This window comes from Eretmochelys imbricata, chromosome 16 (genome assembly GCF_965152235.1).
Source record: "Eretmochelys imbricata isolate rEreImb1 chromosome 16, rEreImb1.hap1, whole genome shotgun sequence".
Taxonomy (NCBI): domain Eukaryota; kingdom Metazoa; phylum Chordata; order Testudines; family Cheloniidae; genus Eretmochelys; species Eretmochelys imbricata.
Genome location: NC_135587.1, coordinates 11854028 through 11871683, shown reverse-complemented (window position 1 = coordinate 11871683; position 17656 = coordinate 11854028). Strand labels below are relative to the sequence as shown.

At 50.5% G+C, this 17656-nt stretch overlaps 1 protein-coding gene across 1 annotated transcript; it reads right to left on the bottom strand.

Annotated features, from left to right (window-relative positions):
• Positions 1–4548: 4548 nt before the first annotated feature.
• TLR4 (toll like receptor 4) lies at positions 4549–12063 on the bottom strand. Its single transcript, XM_077835846.1, has 3 exons — positions 11487–12063; positions 10676–10842; positions 4549–7034 (listed from the first exon to the last, which is right to left on the bottom strand). The coding sequence occupies exons 2-3, from the start codon at positions 10813–10815 to the stop codon at positions 4784–4786; spliced, it is 2391 nt and encodes a 796-aa protein (XP_077691972.1). The 5' UTR covers positions 10816–10842; positions 11487–12063; the 3' UTR covers positions 4549–4783.
• Positions 12064–17656: the final 5593 nt, after the last annotated feature.

The following is a 17656-nucleotide window of genomic DNA, read 5'->3' as shown; positions in this document are numbered from 1 at the left end:
TTGATAATTGGGTGGTAAAAAGGATAGAATTCACAACCAATTTGAAGTTTGTTTCCTGCTTCTTAACAGTCTGCCTAGAGGGTCGTCCTCATGCTCTGGAGCCACAGCAGGACAGCCTGACAGGAGGGCTTTGCTAAGGCACTGGGGATTCAAAGGATAAATCTGCATGAAGGACCATTCGCCCTGTGCCACTCCTGCAGCCAGCCAGAGCCAAGACTGGTCTCAAGGCAATGGAATTCTTATTGTGTAACTTCTTCTCTACAGCCTGGAGATCACAAATATTTCATGATTGCAAGGGCCTGGCTCAAATCAGAGATCTTACTAGAGAAATCACCTTCCCAGTGATGATTAGAACATAAGAATGGCCATACTGGGACAGGCCAAAGGTCCATCTAGCCCAGTATCCTGTCTTCTGACAGTGATCAATGCCAGGTGCCCCAGAGGGAATGAACAGAACAGGGAATCATCAAGTGATCCATCCCCTGTCGCCCATTCCCAGCTTCTGGCAAACAGAGGCTAGGGACACCATTCCTGCCCATCTTGGCTAACAGCAATTGATGGACCTATGCTCCATGAATTTATCTAGTTCTTTTTTGAATCCTGTTATAGTCTTGGCCTTCACAACATCCTTGGCAAAGAGTTCCATGGGTTGACTGTGTATTGTTGATTGGCACAGCCCGAGCTGGCCTCAGCATTTTGGGGGTCAGGCCTGCCAAACTATTTTTCCTACTTCCTTTGGATACATGGGCAATACAATCCTCTGGGAGACAACCCAAATTTCCATGTGTGTGTGTGTGAGAGAGACACAGACAGACAGACAGACACCTACCATGCAAACAATGGCTTTGCCAGTCCACAGTAGGTGTTTGCACTGGTCCAGATACAAATCCCCAATGGAGATGAGACCTAAGAACCTAGGTTCAATGGGGAACGCTATGGGAACTCAGCGCCTGACCCTGCACCCGCTGAAGTAAATGGCAAAGCTCCTGTTGCCTTCAAGGGTCCATGGTCAGCTCTTGTAACCAGCTCATCACCAATTATTTGCACCATCTAGAACAGGGATGGTCAGCCTTTCCTGCCCAAGTGCCACAAGCACAAAATACTTTCCAGGTGTTGGGACGGGCACTGCAGTGTTAGCGGGACTATCTTCTCCTCCATTCTCATGAGATGCACCAGGAGTGTAGGCAAAGCTGGAGCTGCTCTGTGAGAAGGAAAGCAAAATTAACTTGTCCTTGTCATGACTTCAGCAAGGACCCCAGGCCCTTCTGGCTGCTCGCCTGGAAAAGGGTACAGGGAGAAAAAAGAGAGACTCCCTAGCATAGCCAATAGCCCAGTGGTTAGGAGACTCACCCAGGATGTAGGGGACTCACGTTCAGTCCCTGCTCTACCTGATTCCTGACCAGCTCTCCTCTGTATGCTATTCTCTGGCCCACATGCTGCAGGTTGCTTAGTGCATTTGCAATGGATAAGCTGGTAAACCTTTGCTTGCTGTCAGAAGTCTATCCAGGGAAGCTCATGTTGCTAGCCACACAGGCTCCCTGACGTAACAGCACTGGTGTTGCCCATAAAAAAACCCTGTGATCCCCCAGAATTGAAATTCACTCCAGCCACTGAGGAAGCAGCTACCATACGCAGGGGTCTACTCTCTCCTCCACTCTCTTCAGCAAGGGAAATGAACTTGCCATGTTCTTAGAAGCGCAGCACTACTGAAGCCGTGTGATACTATGGACAGCAGTCACACTTACTGAGAGGGGACAGACAATTTTCCAACTTGCAAAAACAAAACAAAACAATCAAACAAACCCTCAAACTTGCGTGTGACGCTGTCTCGAATGCTCAGAGAGCCTGTCTCCGGCCTGTAGCCTTTTCTGTTGTCTTACCCCTTCCAGAAGCAATGATGGCTTTCCCACGCACTCACAGCCAGCAGGACAATCTAACTGGGGTAGCCTGGGGCCACGTCCATAGTTGAGTCTGTATGGGTGATGCACGTGTCTGGAGTGGAGAGGCATGGCAGTCACCAGCCTGCCTTTAAAGTGTGGATCTAGGAGCTTCTGACAAGCACAGTCCCAGTAACTATTCTGCCAAACTTGGCTTGCTATCCAACAAACCCTCACCATCGAAACAACACGTCTGTCCTGCACGCTTATTATCATTCCCTGGACCACTTGCAGGCTTTCAGAAACCCATCATTACAATGATAATCAAGAATCATAGGACACTGCGATTTGTACCTGCAATACATTTACACCGTGAATTGTTTGTAGAAGAGACACAGAGAGACAGAGAAAGAGAGAGACCTGCAGCTTCAGTACCATTCAATTCAGGAGCAGTAACTCCCACGCCATTTGATTTGTCCCCTTTCATTTTCTAATTTAAATTGTACCTGCTGAAAACCAGACATATATTTACTTCGTCCTCTGCGCTCTTCTTTAGCCTTGAACCGAGGAAACTTGAGAAATGCCCTTGTTTACTGCACCTTGAAATCTCTCCTCTGTGCAGAAGCCCTCCTCTGGTTTCCCAGGCCTCCACCCCACGGCGAGGAGACAGGTTTGTCTGACAAAGCGCTGCGCTCCCGGACTGTCAGTCATGCCTGAAGTAAGAGACAGAGCACTCTGGAAATGACTGCAACAGTACTTGGCAAATGCAAAACGGAGAGAAACTCACTGCAGGATGCAAATGCAGCGTGAGTCCAGTTTTATTAGAGTATTTTGCACACAGTTCCTCTCTTGAAACACAAAGACACTAGAGAGGTGACTGTGTCACTGGTGAGTAATGATACAGCACAGTGGGAGGTAAAGGGAATTGGGCTTAGGCCAGCGCAAGCCACCCACTGAGACTAGGTCCTCCCTGGGAGCAGGCTTCTGCAAATATGAGGCGTGAGTCTGATCTCACGCACACCTGGCTTCAGTGGAAATATTCCTGATTTGCACCTGAGTGAGATCAGAATCAGGCCATCATTTTGACTAAATGATAAACCTGATTCCTCACGGGACCCTGCCTGGTTTGCGCTGGGATAACGTCACAGATTTCAGCAGGGTTACACCATAGTCAAACTGGACTGACTCTCAGATTCACACCCAAAACCTTCCATCCAGCTGTATAAAGAGCAAGATTCCATTGGGTAACTCATGCCCCAAGAGCACCACCATCATTCCTAGTCAATCGGGGGTGGCTGTAGGCTTTGCTGGCCCCTATTTCTCCCAACAGTAGGACATATACAGTTCTCCATTGCATTCAGCCATGCACCTCTCCCCTTTCTCTCATTTCTTACAGGCCTAAGCTCTGCTACAGCATTATACTAAAGGTCAAAGCCGCTCCCGTTGAACGAAAGGCAAAACTTCCCGAACAAGGATCCACCCCATATAACTAACAACGGAATGCTGGACAGTGATTCCATAAGTCGCTGTGTCGACAGGCCACTTCATCCCACCGGCTCCCAAATTCAGACGCGGGCTGAGCCGTGACATCGATGGCAGAGACCTCACTTCCTGTCCCAGTCACACCTCCCCTGCCCCAGCATAATGGGGAGGAGAGGGTGTATCAAGGCCAGGCAGAGCAGAGCGCTGTTATTTCTGATCTTCCACTGGGGTAGGGCCCGTTATGCCAGCGGTGGAAGTAGAGCAGGCCCCCTGCGGCCCTACCTTCTGCTGGGGCCAGGTGGCTGTGGCCCGGAGAGCTACCACCAATGCTCTGCAGCGGCCGCTCTTGGAGGGTCAGGGCCAATTCCTCAAAAGAGCTTACTTGCCCCCTGCCCATAACACTGTGAGTGGACAGTAGTTCAGGACTGAATCCCAAGCAAGAGTGCCCCCTTATGAAAGCACTACCGCCGGGCTGTTGCCTCTCATCCCCAGGCCAGACCAGCTTGGAATGGCTGCGGCCATCGATGGCCGTCAGGCCAGCCTGTCCATGTGGAAGCATCCCAGATGCACCTGACACCTTAGTTCGCAAGCTCTCCCTTAGAGGAGGCTGCTGAACAAAGGGCCTAGAGCAGGGGTGGGCAAACTACGGCCCAGGGGCTGCATCTGGCCTTTAAGATGTTTTAATCTGGCCTTCGAGCTCCTGCCGGGGAGTGGGATCGGGAGCTTGCCCCGCTCCGCGCGGCTCCTGGAAGAAGCGGCACGTCCCCACTCTGGCTCCTATGCGTAAGGGGCAGCCAGGGGGCTCCGCACGCTGCCCCTGCCCCAAGTGCCACTCCCATTGGCCAGCAAATGGGGCCAATGGGTGCTGCAGGGGTGGCGCCTGTGGATGGGGCAGAGGGGGGACATGCCGCTGTTTCCGGGAGCTGCTTGAGGTAAGCGCCACCCAGAGACTGCACCCCTGATCCCCTCCCATGCCCCAACCCCTTCGTCAGCCCTGATCCCCCTCCCACCCTCCAAACCCCTCGGTCTCACCCTCCTGCACCCCAGAGCTCAACCCCGCACCCGCACCCCTGCCCCAGCCCGGAGCCCCCTCCCGCACCCTGAACTCCTCATTTCTGGCCCCACCCCAGAACCCACACTCCCAGCCGGAGCCCTCATCCCCAGCCACACCCCAACCCCAAATTTCGTGAGCATTCATGGCCCACCATACAATTTCCATACCCAGATGTGGCCCTTGGGCCAAAAAGTTTGCCCACCCTGGCCTACAGTTTCACTGGGTCCCCACTCTTGTACTTCAGAAGAATTAAATTCCTCCAGCTCCAAAGGAAACAACTCCTGGAGACCCAGCTCATGAACCCCGGCTTTCAGCCAGGGCCAGGCAGAGAGAGCAAGAAACAGGGAAGCACCATCATAGTTTGTTCCCATTAGTTTCCCCCGCTTCCTGGTTCTGTTTTGCCAGCTAGCAAGGCCGTCCTCAGCTGCCTCCAGAAGACGTGCCTGCTTATTTCCCTGTCCTTCCACTCCAGGTAGGTGTTCCTCTGCAGGTAGCGGGACAGCCCCAGCTTGCGCCTCAGCAGCGCCTTATTCACTTCCTCCAGCACAATCAGGATGATGCCAGCTCTGCCCTCCACGAACTGCCAGGACTGGGCGATCTCAAGCTCAAAGCTGCACCACTTGCTCTCCATGAAGTGGTCGGAGATGACCGCGATGACTTTCCTGCTGCTCAGGAACCCTTCGTGGATGATGTTGGAGGCAACGGGCACCCCCGGCGTGAAGTCCCGGTAGTGGAGGCAGAGGTGGAAGGGGGGCACTCCCCCCTCCAAGGTCTCAACCAGCTCCTTTCTCACCCACTCAATGTCCTTGCTGGAGTGGATGACAAAGGCGTCGTAGGTGTCATCCCTGTCCGCATACCGCCGGCATCCGCTGAGCAGTACCAGCCCGTAGTACAGATTGAAGTAGTACTTGTAAATGAGGAACAAGAACAGAGCTCCAGCGAGGGCCGGGCCCACATAGATGGCCATCAGAACGGGACTGAGTTGGCAGGAGGAGAGGTCAAAGTTCAGCACACTCACATTCTTCAGGTGCTCGGGGCTGTTGCAGACCATCAGCTTGGTGCTCCAGAGCAGCTCCCCGTGCTCCTTGGCCCACTTCAGGAAACTCAGGTGGCTGCAGGAGCAGTCAAACAGGTTGCAAGAGATGTCCAGGTGGACCAAGCTGCTCGGCAGGCTCTCCAGAGCCTTTTCTGTCAAGACAGTCAGCTGGTTGCTGCTAAAGTCCAGGATAGTGAGGGCCTGGAGAGGCTTGTAGGCCAGGTGGTCAAAGGTCAGCAGCTTGTTGTGGCTGATGTTTAGCTTTTGCAATTTACCAAGGGTAGAAAATGCGCTCAGAGACACCTGTATCAAATTACAGCTGGAAACATCCAGGGTGAGCAGCTGGGTCAGTTTCATGAAGCTGTCGCCCAGGTTGTTGCCCTTAAAGGAGTTGCCGGCCATCTTGAGCACTTGCAGGGACTCTAAGCCACAGAACGCACACTGGGACTCAACACGAGTGTTGGTGTAGGAAATATCAAGGTAGATGAGTTTCCCAAGGGAGAGGAAGACAGGGAAGGAGCCAGGACCATTCAACTTCGAGTGCTGAAAGTCCAGAGACACCAGCTCATTGACACTCCAGCTTCCGGACACGCTGATTTTGGAGTTGAAGCTCAGGTTCAAGTGCTTCAACTTTGGGGTCCCAGACAGGTAAAAGGCACAGCATTGAATGAAGCTGAGCCGGTTCTCACTCAGATCCAGGACCTCCAGGTTAGGCAGATCCACAAATGTCTGCAGGAAGCCAGTGAGGTATTTGCTTTTGGTGATCCGAAGCACTCTCAGCTCTTTGAAGGAGGACAGCTTCAGGGCAGGCACCTCACTAAACTTGCAGGTCTTGCATTCCAGCTGGTGTAGTCTGGAGGCAGTAGGGACCGCTGACACCTGGTTGAGGTAGATATCCACCATCCGAATAATGGAGGTGTTGACCAGGCAGTCAAAGAGAGTGTCTGTGCAATTATAAAACCTCTCGAAGCAAATGAACACAAACTCCTGAAGCTGCACCTGACACAGTCCATCCAGGAGCCCATTACTAAAGTCCCCCACTCTCCGAATGTTCCTGAACTCTCCAAGAACTAGTCTGTTGACCTGTAAGCCAGCAAGGCCTTGGATGCCAGCCTTCATAACACTGGTGTTCTCAAAACAAGCCCTCAGAGACAGCTCATGAAGATGAATCCCCTCAAAGGAGCCTACCTGAATGTATTTTATATCATTGATAGAAAGCACTAATGTTAGGTTGAGGCCCTTCTCTCCTTGCAAAACATCCAGGTCTCCTGTGGAGATAGATGAGATCTTATTCGATTGAAGGCTCAGGAATCGGAGAAAAGTCAAGTTGGAGAAATATTTGGGGAGCTTCAAAGAGTCGACATTGTTCTTGGCCACATTCAGTTCCTGCAGAGTATGTAAGTGTCCAATGGGCAGATCAGCTAGCGAGGATATGCTGTCTTCCACAGCTACCAGCTTTTGCAGGGATGTCAAACTATAGAAGGCTTTTGGACCCAGATGCCAGAGGGGATTTGCAGTCAGAATCAAGGTGAGCAAGTTATGAAGATCCTCAAAAGCATAGTCTTCAATTGTCTGGATGCGACACCTGTAACGCAAGAAAAGAGAACAATATACATGAAGCATTATCACTTCTGTCACACACACGCACATGCATATGGGTACCGCGTTACTGCACTGGGTGCAGACACAGTGTCATTATGCCAGGTGCACATGGGTATGGAGCATTACCAAGCTAGGCAGCTTTGCAGACACACCATTATCAAACCTGGGGCAATATTATCACACCAGATCTACGTGTGAGCACAGCATTATCGCCCAGAGATGCAGACCTGCCCAACCAGGCAAAAAGAAATCAGCTTAGCGGAAAGGAAATGAATGCTGACACATAGAACACATCTCTCACATCTCTTCTGCCCTGCCTAAATCTGGAATTAAATTTGAAAGCAGGGGATTTACAGAGCCATCTACAGTGAGGCAGGGTGCAGGCTTCCTTTACCACCTGACAGTCCTAATCAAAAGCACCCATTGACATTCCAGGGTTTCTTCACCACCAAAAGGCCTTAAAACAGAGGCTGAGCGTTTACAAGGCACCTAGGAGATCTGGGTACCTCATTCCAGTTAATGTTCATGGGAACTGGAATCAATTTCCTCAGGGAGCTTTGACAATCTCAGCCTTCATTTCTGGAATGAAAGGAAACCTTAAACTCAGAAGAGTGCCGCGGAGTTACCAACAATCCATGGGAAGACCCTAAATCTACATCAGGGTGCGGAATGTTGTATGTGACTGAATCTGCTGGGGCAGTCTTCAGGATTTGAACCCAGAACTTTCAGTGCTAAAAGCATGAGCCTCTATCGCTTGAACTAACAGACTAAAAATGCCACAGCCAGAAATAGTAGCAGAGTCGTAAACCTCTTATGTGATTCAGGCATGAAATGTGAAAAATAACCCACATACCCCTAGTATGGGTTAAAAGCTAACCTCCCCTAGGGAACCTCATCCTGAATGTCTAAGGTCTAGTGGGGTTGAAACCCCATGTTGAATACCCATTCTATAATAATAATACTATCTTGTTCTCCTATAGTGCTTTTCATCCATAGATCTCAAAGCACTTTGCAAAGGAGGACAGTATCATTATCCCCATTTTACAGATGGGGAAACGGAAGCATGAAGTGGTGACGTGACTTGCCTTTGGTCTCCCAGAAGGCCAGTGGCAAATCTGGGAACAGAACCCAGGTCTCCTGAGTTCTAGTCTGATGCTCCATCCACTAGGCAACACTGCCTCCATCACCAAATCTCCTATATGACCCATACACTCTAACCAATCCCACTTGGTTCAACAGCCACGTTTAAGCCCAGGAGCTTCAGCACCATACACATGAACCTCTACCACTTGGCCTAAAGGATTTAGGTCTGGATTGAGCAGTCCGTCCCTATTCAGCAAAGATAAGCACAGGCTTACGTGCTTTGCTGGCTAGGGGGTGTACTTAAGCATGTGCTCAAATACTTTGCTCATTCGGAACTTTAGTTCCAGCAGCGGAGGCTTATAAGGAGTCAGGTACACGTATTTTAGTCCTAGATGAAGTCTGAGCTCTGCTTGCTAGTCTAAAGGAAACTGTCCCTAGAACAACATAGAACACAGCTTCAGCTCCTAGCATCCGGAGGGGAAGCAAAGGCCGACTGCTCCTCTAAGCAAGGAGAGTTAGTAGGGATTAGCGTGTAGGGATACAGGATTCTACCCTGAACCTCCAAACCTTAATGCTGTGGCTCAGTCTACACTTAAAATGCTACTGTGCTTCAGAGTAGACACTCACTGCCGCAACGGGAGGGGTTCTCCTGTCGCTGTGGTTAATGCGCCTTACCGGATGGCAGTAGCTATGGACTGGTCTACATTATAAACTAGACTGACCTAGCTACAGCACTCAGGGGTGTGAAAAGTCCACCCCCTGAGCGCCATAGTTCAGCTGACCTCAGACAGCGGTAGGTCGATGGAAGAATTCTTCCGTGGACACAGCTACTGCCTCTTGGGGAAGTGGATTAATTACGCTGACAGGAGAACCCCTCCCATTGGCACAGATAGCGTCTACACTTGAAATGCTGCATTGACACGTCTGGGCTGCTGGAGAGTTCAAGAATAGACAAGCCCTAGGCTGATGGAAGAACTTTTCCGTTAACTTAGCGCTGTCTACCCCAGGAGTCAGTTGGCATTTATGTTTCGCAGAAGAGTGGATTTTCCACTCCCCTGAGAGAACTAGCAATGCCCATGCTAGTTATCAGCGTAGATCAGCCCTGAAACAGCTCATTGGGCTGGAGGGAGACAGACAGAGAGGTGCTGGAACAATTTTTGTAGTGGGGGTGCTGAGAGCCATTGAACCAAACTGGTTTCAGAGTAACAGCCATGTTAGTCTGTATTCGCAAAAAGAAAATGAGTACTTGTGGCACCTTAGAGACTAACCAATTTATTTGAGCATAAGCTTTCGTGAGCTCACGAAAGCTTATGAACCAAACTATATATATATAATGGAATATATATATATATATATTGGAAACCACTTCAAGCCAGGGGGTGCAGCACCCCTAGTTCCAGCACCTATGGACAGGCACAGTAAACAGCTATCTGAACTTAGAAGGGAATATCCTTGACAAGCCCAGCAGCATTCAGCAATTGCTCAGACCTGATGTGGGATTTCTCTTATGCTGAGAGCGGAATTCATCCCAAAGCAGATATCCCTGATTCAAGGCCAAAGGCACCACTTAAAACTTCAGCTCAGATCTCATGTGAGGCTCTAGTGGGTGTAGAGTCTGAAATGGGCCATCGGAGCTGGAGAGAATTCCATCATCAGAGGAGACGTGCCAGTAAGGACCTGGTCTTAATTACCATGCCAGGTCTGTGGGATAGGGAGCTTTTCTTCTGACATGTCTGTAAAGTGCCGCGGGTACCAATGCTTCTATGTAAACAATAGTAATCATTATTATTAATATAATTCACCATTCCCATTGAATCTTTAAAGTCCAGGTCAGCTCTGTAGGAGTGGTGTCACTGGGTCTCCACATTTACTGTCTCTAGGTGATCTCCAGGTCAAATGTGCCCTATTTACCACTAAAAAGATGCCCATTTCTTCACTTGCAACCCACAAAATGCCACGTGACACTTGCACGGGGTACTATCTATCTTGTGCATTGTCACCCATAATGCAGGTTGTGAAAGACAAATAAGGGCTTCACTTACTTCTGTGACCCCCTCCCCCCCCAATCGTTTCCAGGTTATGTCCTCAGTGACACCCGTGCAACCGCTTCACTGCCCACGTGCTGTCAAAACAAGGGGTCGCTGATTCGGACTCAGGAAACAACTCTGCTGCGGATGCACAAGAAGGAAGGGACTTCAGCCCATCATCCCTTCGTGGAGTTGTCTCTGACAGTCTAACAGAAGTAGTAAAGCCGAATGCCCCACGGAATGAACACGAGTGACATGAAGTGCAGGAACTGCACCTTAGAACAGTATTCCCGTGACAGCACTGGGCACGATCTTAAATTATGGTGCAGGATTAGAACCCTTTTTTAGCCAGAATCACCCGTTGAACCACACAGACACAAGAGCAAAGAGAGCAAAAATAACAGTGTCTGTCCCCGTGTCAGTGCACTGGCGAGTCTGAAACAGGATTAATCAGTGTGACACAAAAGCCCTGTCTGCATCCAGTAGGACAACACCAATGTGAAAGGTTCCATACCTAGTGAGGTCCAGAAACCTCAGTGCAGGGACTGCTGAGAAATAATTTGAGGTCAGTGACTCCAGTGGGTTGAAACTCAGATCCAAGTTCTGGGTGGAAGGTGGGATTTCAGCGGGAACTCCAGAGAGGTTCAACTCCATGCATCTGTAAGTTACGTTGGTGATCTCCTGCAAATATTCACAGAGCCAATCCACAAATCAACATCTAGATTCCACAGAGTGCCAGAAAGTTAAACCATTAAAAAACTATCGAGTGCAGGCTAAATATCTCTGTAACAGACAGATCCTCTGGGCCGCACTGAGCAACAGGAAGTCCAAGCATCTGCACCTATTCTAGTAATAGCATCTCTGCTTCCTAAACCAATAACCAATATAATTACAAGTGTAATGAGGCGCAAGCCCACTGGGATGTGCCTACTTATATCAGTGGTGAATCTGGACCAGAGCTTTTAAAGACCAGATTCTTTGTGATGCTGGTAATACACCAGGGAACAGAGATACTCTCAGACAGTAACAATCCAAAATCAGCATTAAACTTAATTCTTCAAGTTAACGTTTAACTTTATTTCTTATAGAACTCGTTTATTTATAAAAGTGACGTCTGGAAACAACCAACTCAGCAACAAGTTGCTGACCAGTGGCTGCAAAACCAACTCTGCAACATATTACAGGAATAACCTAAAATATCAGAGCTTACATCTCTATGGGGTCTGAGGTCTGGTCTACACTACAGAGTTAGGTCGACCCAAGACAGCTTCCGTCAGCCTAACTATGGAAGTGTTCACACTTAAAGTTCACTCCCGCCAACACACCTGCACTGCTATGCCGACTTAATAACTCCACCTCCGTGAGCAGCGTAGAATCAAGGTTGATGTAGTTAGGTTGACACAGCATCAGTGTAGACACCGCAGTGCTTATGTCGACGGTTACTGGCTTTCAGCACGCATCCCACAATGCCCCACGCTGATGCCACAATCGATACCAGTGCTCCTGGTGAGGGCTCGCACCGCCGACACAGGGAATAAAGAACAAACACACCCAAGCAATGTAATTACTGCGGCAGCTATATGCGGACGAAAGTTAGGTTGACTTAATTTTGTAGCGTAGGCATGGCCTGAGTCTATTGCTGTAGGAGAATGGGATCCATTGGTTAATAACTGCACCTCAGCAATACCAAGCCTATGGAAACAAAACTAAAATAGGTCAAAGCTACTTTTTCTGGTGCTGCGAGTTGGTTTAGTCCAGGATTTCCATGGTGGCGTATGCTTTCTGCAAAGCTGCGTAATACTGCTGGCAAAAGACAACGCACCCCACAGGAAGATGAGCACTCAGCACATCAGAGACACCAATAACACAGGCTGGGGAAAGCTGCTCTTGAGAAACAAAAGGATTTTGGTTATTTAGAGATCACGTACCTCCACACAGGGGTTGAGGCTGCTGGCCATTAACTGCGACAGGAAAAGTGTGGCCAAAGACAGCACAAAGCAGGTTGGAAAGGAGAGAGCTTCTCTCCCGAACATCTTCAGGAGGTGACCATCCAGTGGAGAGAACCATAAGTGAAAATAAAAGACTCTAGCAAGACTCTGACCCCACCATCACTGCTCCTCCCAACGGCAGAGGGAGGAGAGGGAAGTGAAACTGAAAACAAGGCAGCTCTGAGGCGTGCTCTGAGAACAACACTCTTCCGTTCAGTTGCTTGTAAAGAAGAGGAAGTTACAGGAAAGCATGACCTCCTGGGCAAGAAGCCCAGAGGTGCCTGGGTCCCATCAGAGCAATCATTTAATGCCTCAGCTTAAGATGGAATAAAAAGGAAAACCACCCCTTTGGAACTCATCTTTCCTGGGAGAGAAAAGACGTCCATCCCACACACTAATACATCTGAATGCACTAGGTGCATCCAGTGTTGGCACTGGGTTTACCCTCACAACCTCTGGCTGCCCGTCGTACCATACAGTCTAGAGGAGCCGGGGAGGTTATACCGGCATTACACAATGCTCCCATCTCAAGCAGAGCAGAGGTCTGCCGGAAACGAGCAGGATGGTACCAGGCATGTGCAGGGAGCAAAACACGCTGGGTGGGGCTGGGAAGTGACCCAGTCGGAAGGAGACTGCTGGTGTGGATTTGCACAAAGGAGCTTTCACCTGGCTGGGATGGCACTTAGGGCACAAAGCATTGGGCCCATACTTTGTTAAGCACTGCTGTTTGTTCAGATGTATCTACAGCTGTTGGCCAAGTTGAGAGCTCTTCATCTCATGCTGCCTGCCCCAGGCTGTTAGATGTCTTCCTCCTTCTTCCATTCCCCCAATCCTGGACAGCCCTACAGACGTGATTTGTACCAGGATAGAACAGCTCTGGCCATGCCAGCATTAAGACACTGTGCCTTCTCAGATGCTGGTTCTTGGGGAGAGTCGAAAATCAAGCCTGGCAGTGCTGCATTCAGACCATTTCTTCCTATCCTGATATAAATATACCCTGTCTGAGGACTTCACCAACAGATTTCAAAGCACTTTGCAAATACTAACTAAAGGTTTTTCTACCCGGGGACACCCAGAAACGTTAATCCAAATTAACTAAAGGTGTGAATTTGAAGTGAATTAGTTAAACCGCATTCAACCCCATTAAAAAAATTAAACTAAACCAAATTAAGGCCACATTAATTCTGAATGAGGTTGTTCACACAGGGGTTTAATGCGGTTTAACTAATCCACTTCAAATTCACAGTTTAGGTTAGTTTCCTGGAGGTCTCCATGTAGATGGGCCCAAATGGGCACAAGCCCCCTGTGAAACAGAGAAGTGTTATTATCCCCACTTTTGCAGAGGGCTTGTCTACACTACAAATGCTGTACAACTGCTGTACTGGCTTAGCTAGACTGTCAGAGACCCCAAGACAAGACGCAGCTTATCCCAGCAAAAGGAATTCTTTTGCCAGCATAGTTAAACTACTTCCTCGAACGACATAAACTGTGCCGGCAGGATGTCTCATGACGTTGTCACCAGGACGTTTGCCGGTATAGCTATCACAGTGGGGTGTATGTGATTTTTTTCCCAGACTCTTGGCTGACACAGCTGTGCTGGCAAAACCTTGTAGTTGAGATCAAGGCTCAGAGGTTATATGACTTATTCACCATCACTCAGAACATCAGTGGCAGAGCTAGGAATAGAACCCAGGAGCCCTCGCTGAGAATGGCATGCGCTAACCACTAGCCCACACTCTTCCAGATCCTGCATTGTCTATCAGTGGCTGCACTGGTAAGGCCTTTTCCACCTTGAGAACATTTATCACCTCACCTGTCCTTAGGGTGTGAGAAGAGAATGAACGATCCTGCCACCTGGAGACCAAACGAGGCAGCGCTCCTTGTGACTGAAGTGGTGCACCAACGTGTCCCTTTGAGATTTAGTCGTGTGTTTCAGGGTGCTCCTTCAGACTGAACCATCACACTGCTCTTCAATTGCATTACCCCAGAATGTCAGGGGATGGCTCACATACCGGTCCTTATTATTATTAATCATGTTTATGACAGGAGTGCCTAAGGCCCAACCGAGCATGGGACCCTGTTGCGTTAGGCGCTCTGCCAAGTAGCAGACCGGGCCAGCCCTAAAGAGTTCACAATCGAAACAGCCAGGACACACACGGGGTGGAGGAATGGGGCGAAGGCACAAACAGAGGGAACAAGGACGTGGCTTTAGTGCGTGGGTGGTTTTAATTGGGAGGGGATCAGAAGAGCGAAGGGACGTGGCAGGGAAGGGGAACGAGAGGAGAAGGGAGAAAGAGGGGCAGGCGTGGAATGAAGCTGAGGGGAACAGACGGTGCGGGAGGGAGAGGATTGGAGCAAAGAGCCAGTCAGCACGGGCCAGAGCAAGTCCAGTTCAAACCCGAGAACATGGTCTGAATGGCCACAGGTCTCTGCCTTGGCTGCTTCTGCAGCTGCTCCGACTGGCAGGAATGTCTGGCTGACCCCTCTCCGAAGTTCTTCCCCATGGCGAGGGCGGAGTGGGAGGGAAGGCACCACTTGGGTCACAGTGGCCTCGGGAGGAAGGCGGGTCTCCCCTGTATGGGTCTGGTCTATCATGGTAGTGCTGTGGGGGCTGGGTGTCCCGGCAAGGCCCCAGAGCAGCGGACCGTGCTATGTCTGTTCCTGCAGTGCTCAGCTGCAGAGGTGGGCGGCTCGACAGAGGATGCGGAGATGGAGACAAGAAGTCTGCCCAGGCAGAGTGAATTATAAATACCTCTGTACACGGTGCTAAGTACGACACTCCTTTCTCCAGGGAAATCATCGTGGGCAGGAAAGCAATGGGGGAGAAAACCACTGTGGGCGTCCGGCAGGTAAAGGCGAGCTCGGCTCCAGTCTTCTTGGTCTTTGGCAGGGCCACAGCTATGCCCTGCTTGGCAGTCTTTTGCGGGGAAGGGGGGAGGGGAGGAATGAACAGGCTCAGCTACACAGAGGACACCTCCTCCAGAGCTCATGGGTCAGATTCAGCCCCACACCGGCACTCGGGCTAGCGCAGGGACAGAGGGGAGGTTGCTCGTGCCTTCTCTATGCCTCTGCCACTGGTGACCACATTGCAGGGGTGAATTTCTTCCCTAGGGTCTGATCCCGAGCCCACGGAAGTCAGTGGAAATATTCTCATTGACTTCAGCAGGCTTTGAATCTGGCCTCTGGCAAGGAATCCTTACAAGGAATTTGACCGGTGACCTTCTGAAAAGAACGCAGTAACACTGAGTTAAAGGAGAATGATTTAGTTGGGGATTGGCCCTGCTTTGAGCAGGGGGTTGGACTAGATGACCTCCTGAGGTCCCTTCCAGCCCTGATATTCTATGATTCTATGAATCTTCCCACGTCGGATGCATTTGCCCTATTCTTGGCCTCCAACAATGACAATCACAAGGTTTCCTGGATTCTACCCTCTCCCTGACTGTGCCCAGCTATGGCAGGAAAGCCTGGATCATCCCTGGCTATGTTTCATAGGGAGGTTACCTCCCTAATGCTGCCTATTCAATAAAGCCCTTCTGTCGTTTACCCAGTTTCCATTGTGCAATAAGCCAGGTACAAGCAGGGAGTTGTAAGTCATGGTGGACAGAGTCATTGCGGGCGCACTGCTTCATTGGGGGGAGCACAGGAGCACAGTGGGAGGAGTTGTTGCCCAGGGAAGAGGACGCACTGAGATCTCCTCTAGAATAAAGGTGCTCTGCACCCTAGCTTTTGTTTCTGTGGGGCCCTCGCAGCGAGCCAATGCTTAAACCGATAAAAATAGAACACATCCCGTCATTAGCTAACAGATCCCCACCTCCCCTCCTCCAGGGCTGGCAGCTTGACTCAGCTCTGCCGGCGTGCATCCGTGTTATTGTGAGAGTCCGAATCCTCCGCTTAGCCATTCTTGGCCCTCTCCTTCTGCCTACCAGCGACTTCATCCCCAAACTCAGCTTAGCAGCCAACCTCTCAGGCTCTTCCCCCTCGCCCCCAACACAGGGCACCTTCCCCCATTTTGGTTCCGTTCTGAATCGTACAGACTCACCGCGGTGACACGTTTCAATTCGATGGATACCGGGTACACGTCTGTACACAGCAGCTTGGCTTGCAGGGGAGAAGTAGGACCGAAAGGAAGAAAGTTAATGCTGTACAAAGTGAGATGCAGAGACTCACTGGGGCAGAAATGGAGCAGAGTCAAAGCCAGGGAAGTCACCAAGGAGAAATGGAGCGTAGACAGCCGCACAGAGAGTGCTGCACACTAGCTGCAGGGAGGGGACGGAGGAGGCTAAGGCCTTGTCTACCGGATACACAGCTGTACCCAAATCAAAGTGTCCACCCCGGGAGATACTGGGATCACTGTATCAGTTTAAACTCACCCCTTAGGACAGGTTACACCAAGAAACCTTCCCCACCTAGGCAAGGCTTTCTAGTGAGAGCTGGAGAAAGGTGAGCGAGCAGGGTGTGGAAGCTGTACTGGGCATGGGGAAAGATGAGCCCAGCAATGAGTGGGGCTGGGGAAAGGTGAACGTGGCAGTGAGGGAGCACTGGAAGGAGGCAGGGGAAAGTGTGCGGTGAGGATGGAGGCCTGGAGGAGAGGGTGGAAGGAAGCCGTAAGTGGGGGGGATTTTGGAGTCTGAGCCAGTCGTGCACAGGAGTTTTACAGGTCAGATTTGATGGAAGGAGGAATTCTGGCATAATGGGCCAGCAACTTCCCAGCTCCGGCAGGATGAGCAATGGGGCAGGGGGTGGCTATGCAGTCATGGCAGGGTGGGAGGGGCAAGCAAAGCCATCAAGAGTGTGCAGAGAAGGGGGGCAGTAACTGTAGATCCAGGAGCAGCAAAGAGTTTGTAGTGACACTGCGTACCGTCATCCACATTAGTCCCCTCCACACAACCCCTCCCTATAACCCTGGTGCCAATCAGAGACACTCCCAGGCCCACTTAGAACCAATTCTGTCTTTATTTCCAAACAGAAACACTCATCAGCACGGTCCCACTGCCAATAACTTTCCCCAACGTTTCAAAGATCACCTGAGATACCGGATCCTCTGAGGGTTCAGCAGAGTCCTTCTCCAAGCTAACGGGACCAGCTCCTTCTCACTTGAGGCTCCAGAGAAAGGGGCTGAGAACTGTAAGGGACCTGGCTTAAGACCACCCCTCAATGCCCTAATGCGGGGCCTTAACCTCTCAAGTCAAGGGTTAATACAAGTGACTAGCAGGCAAAGCAGGGAGGGCTGTTTCCAAAAGGTGTGGGAAGCACCATATGGCACTCTTCCTCCTCCACCAAGGAAGCCATGGATCAGTGATTAGAGGCAAAGGTCGCAGGCCATCAGAGCAAAGGCCATGCAGTCAAACGCCGGAGGACCATGGCTTACTGCCCACCAGGTACAGAACAGGATAACACCTGCCCTGTCTGATACAGATCAGAACAACAACAAGAGTAAAAGCCAACCGTGGCCCAACACTGGTGCATGGAGCAACGGCTCCTGGAACATCACGCAGCGTCACCCCCAC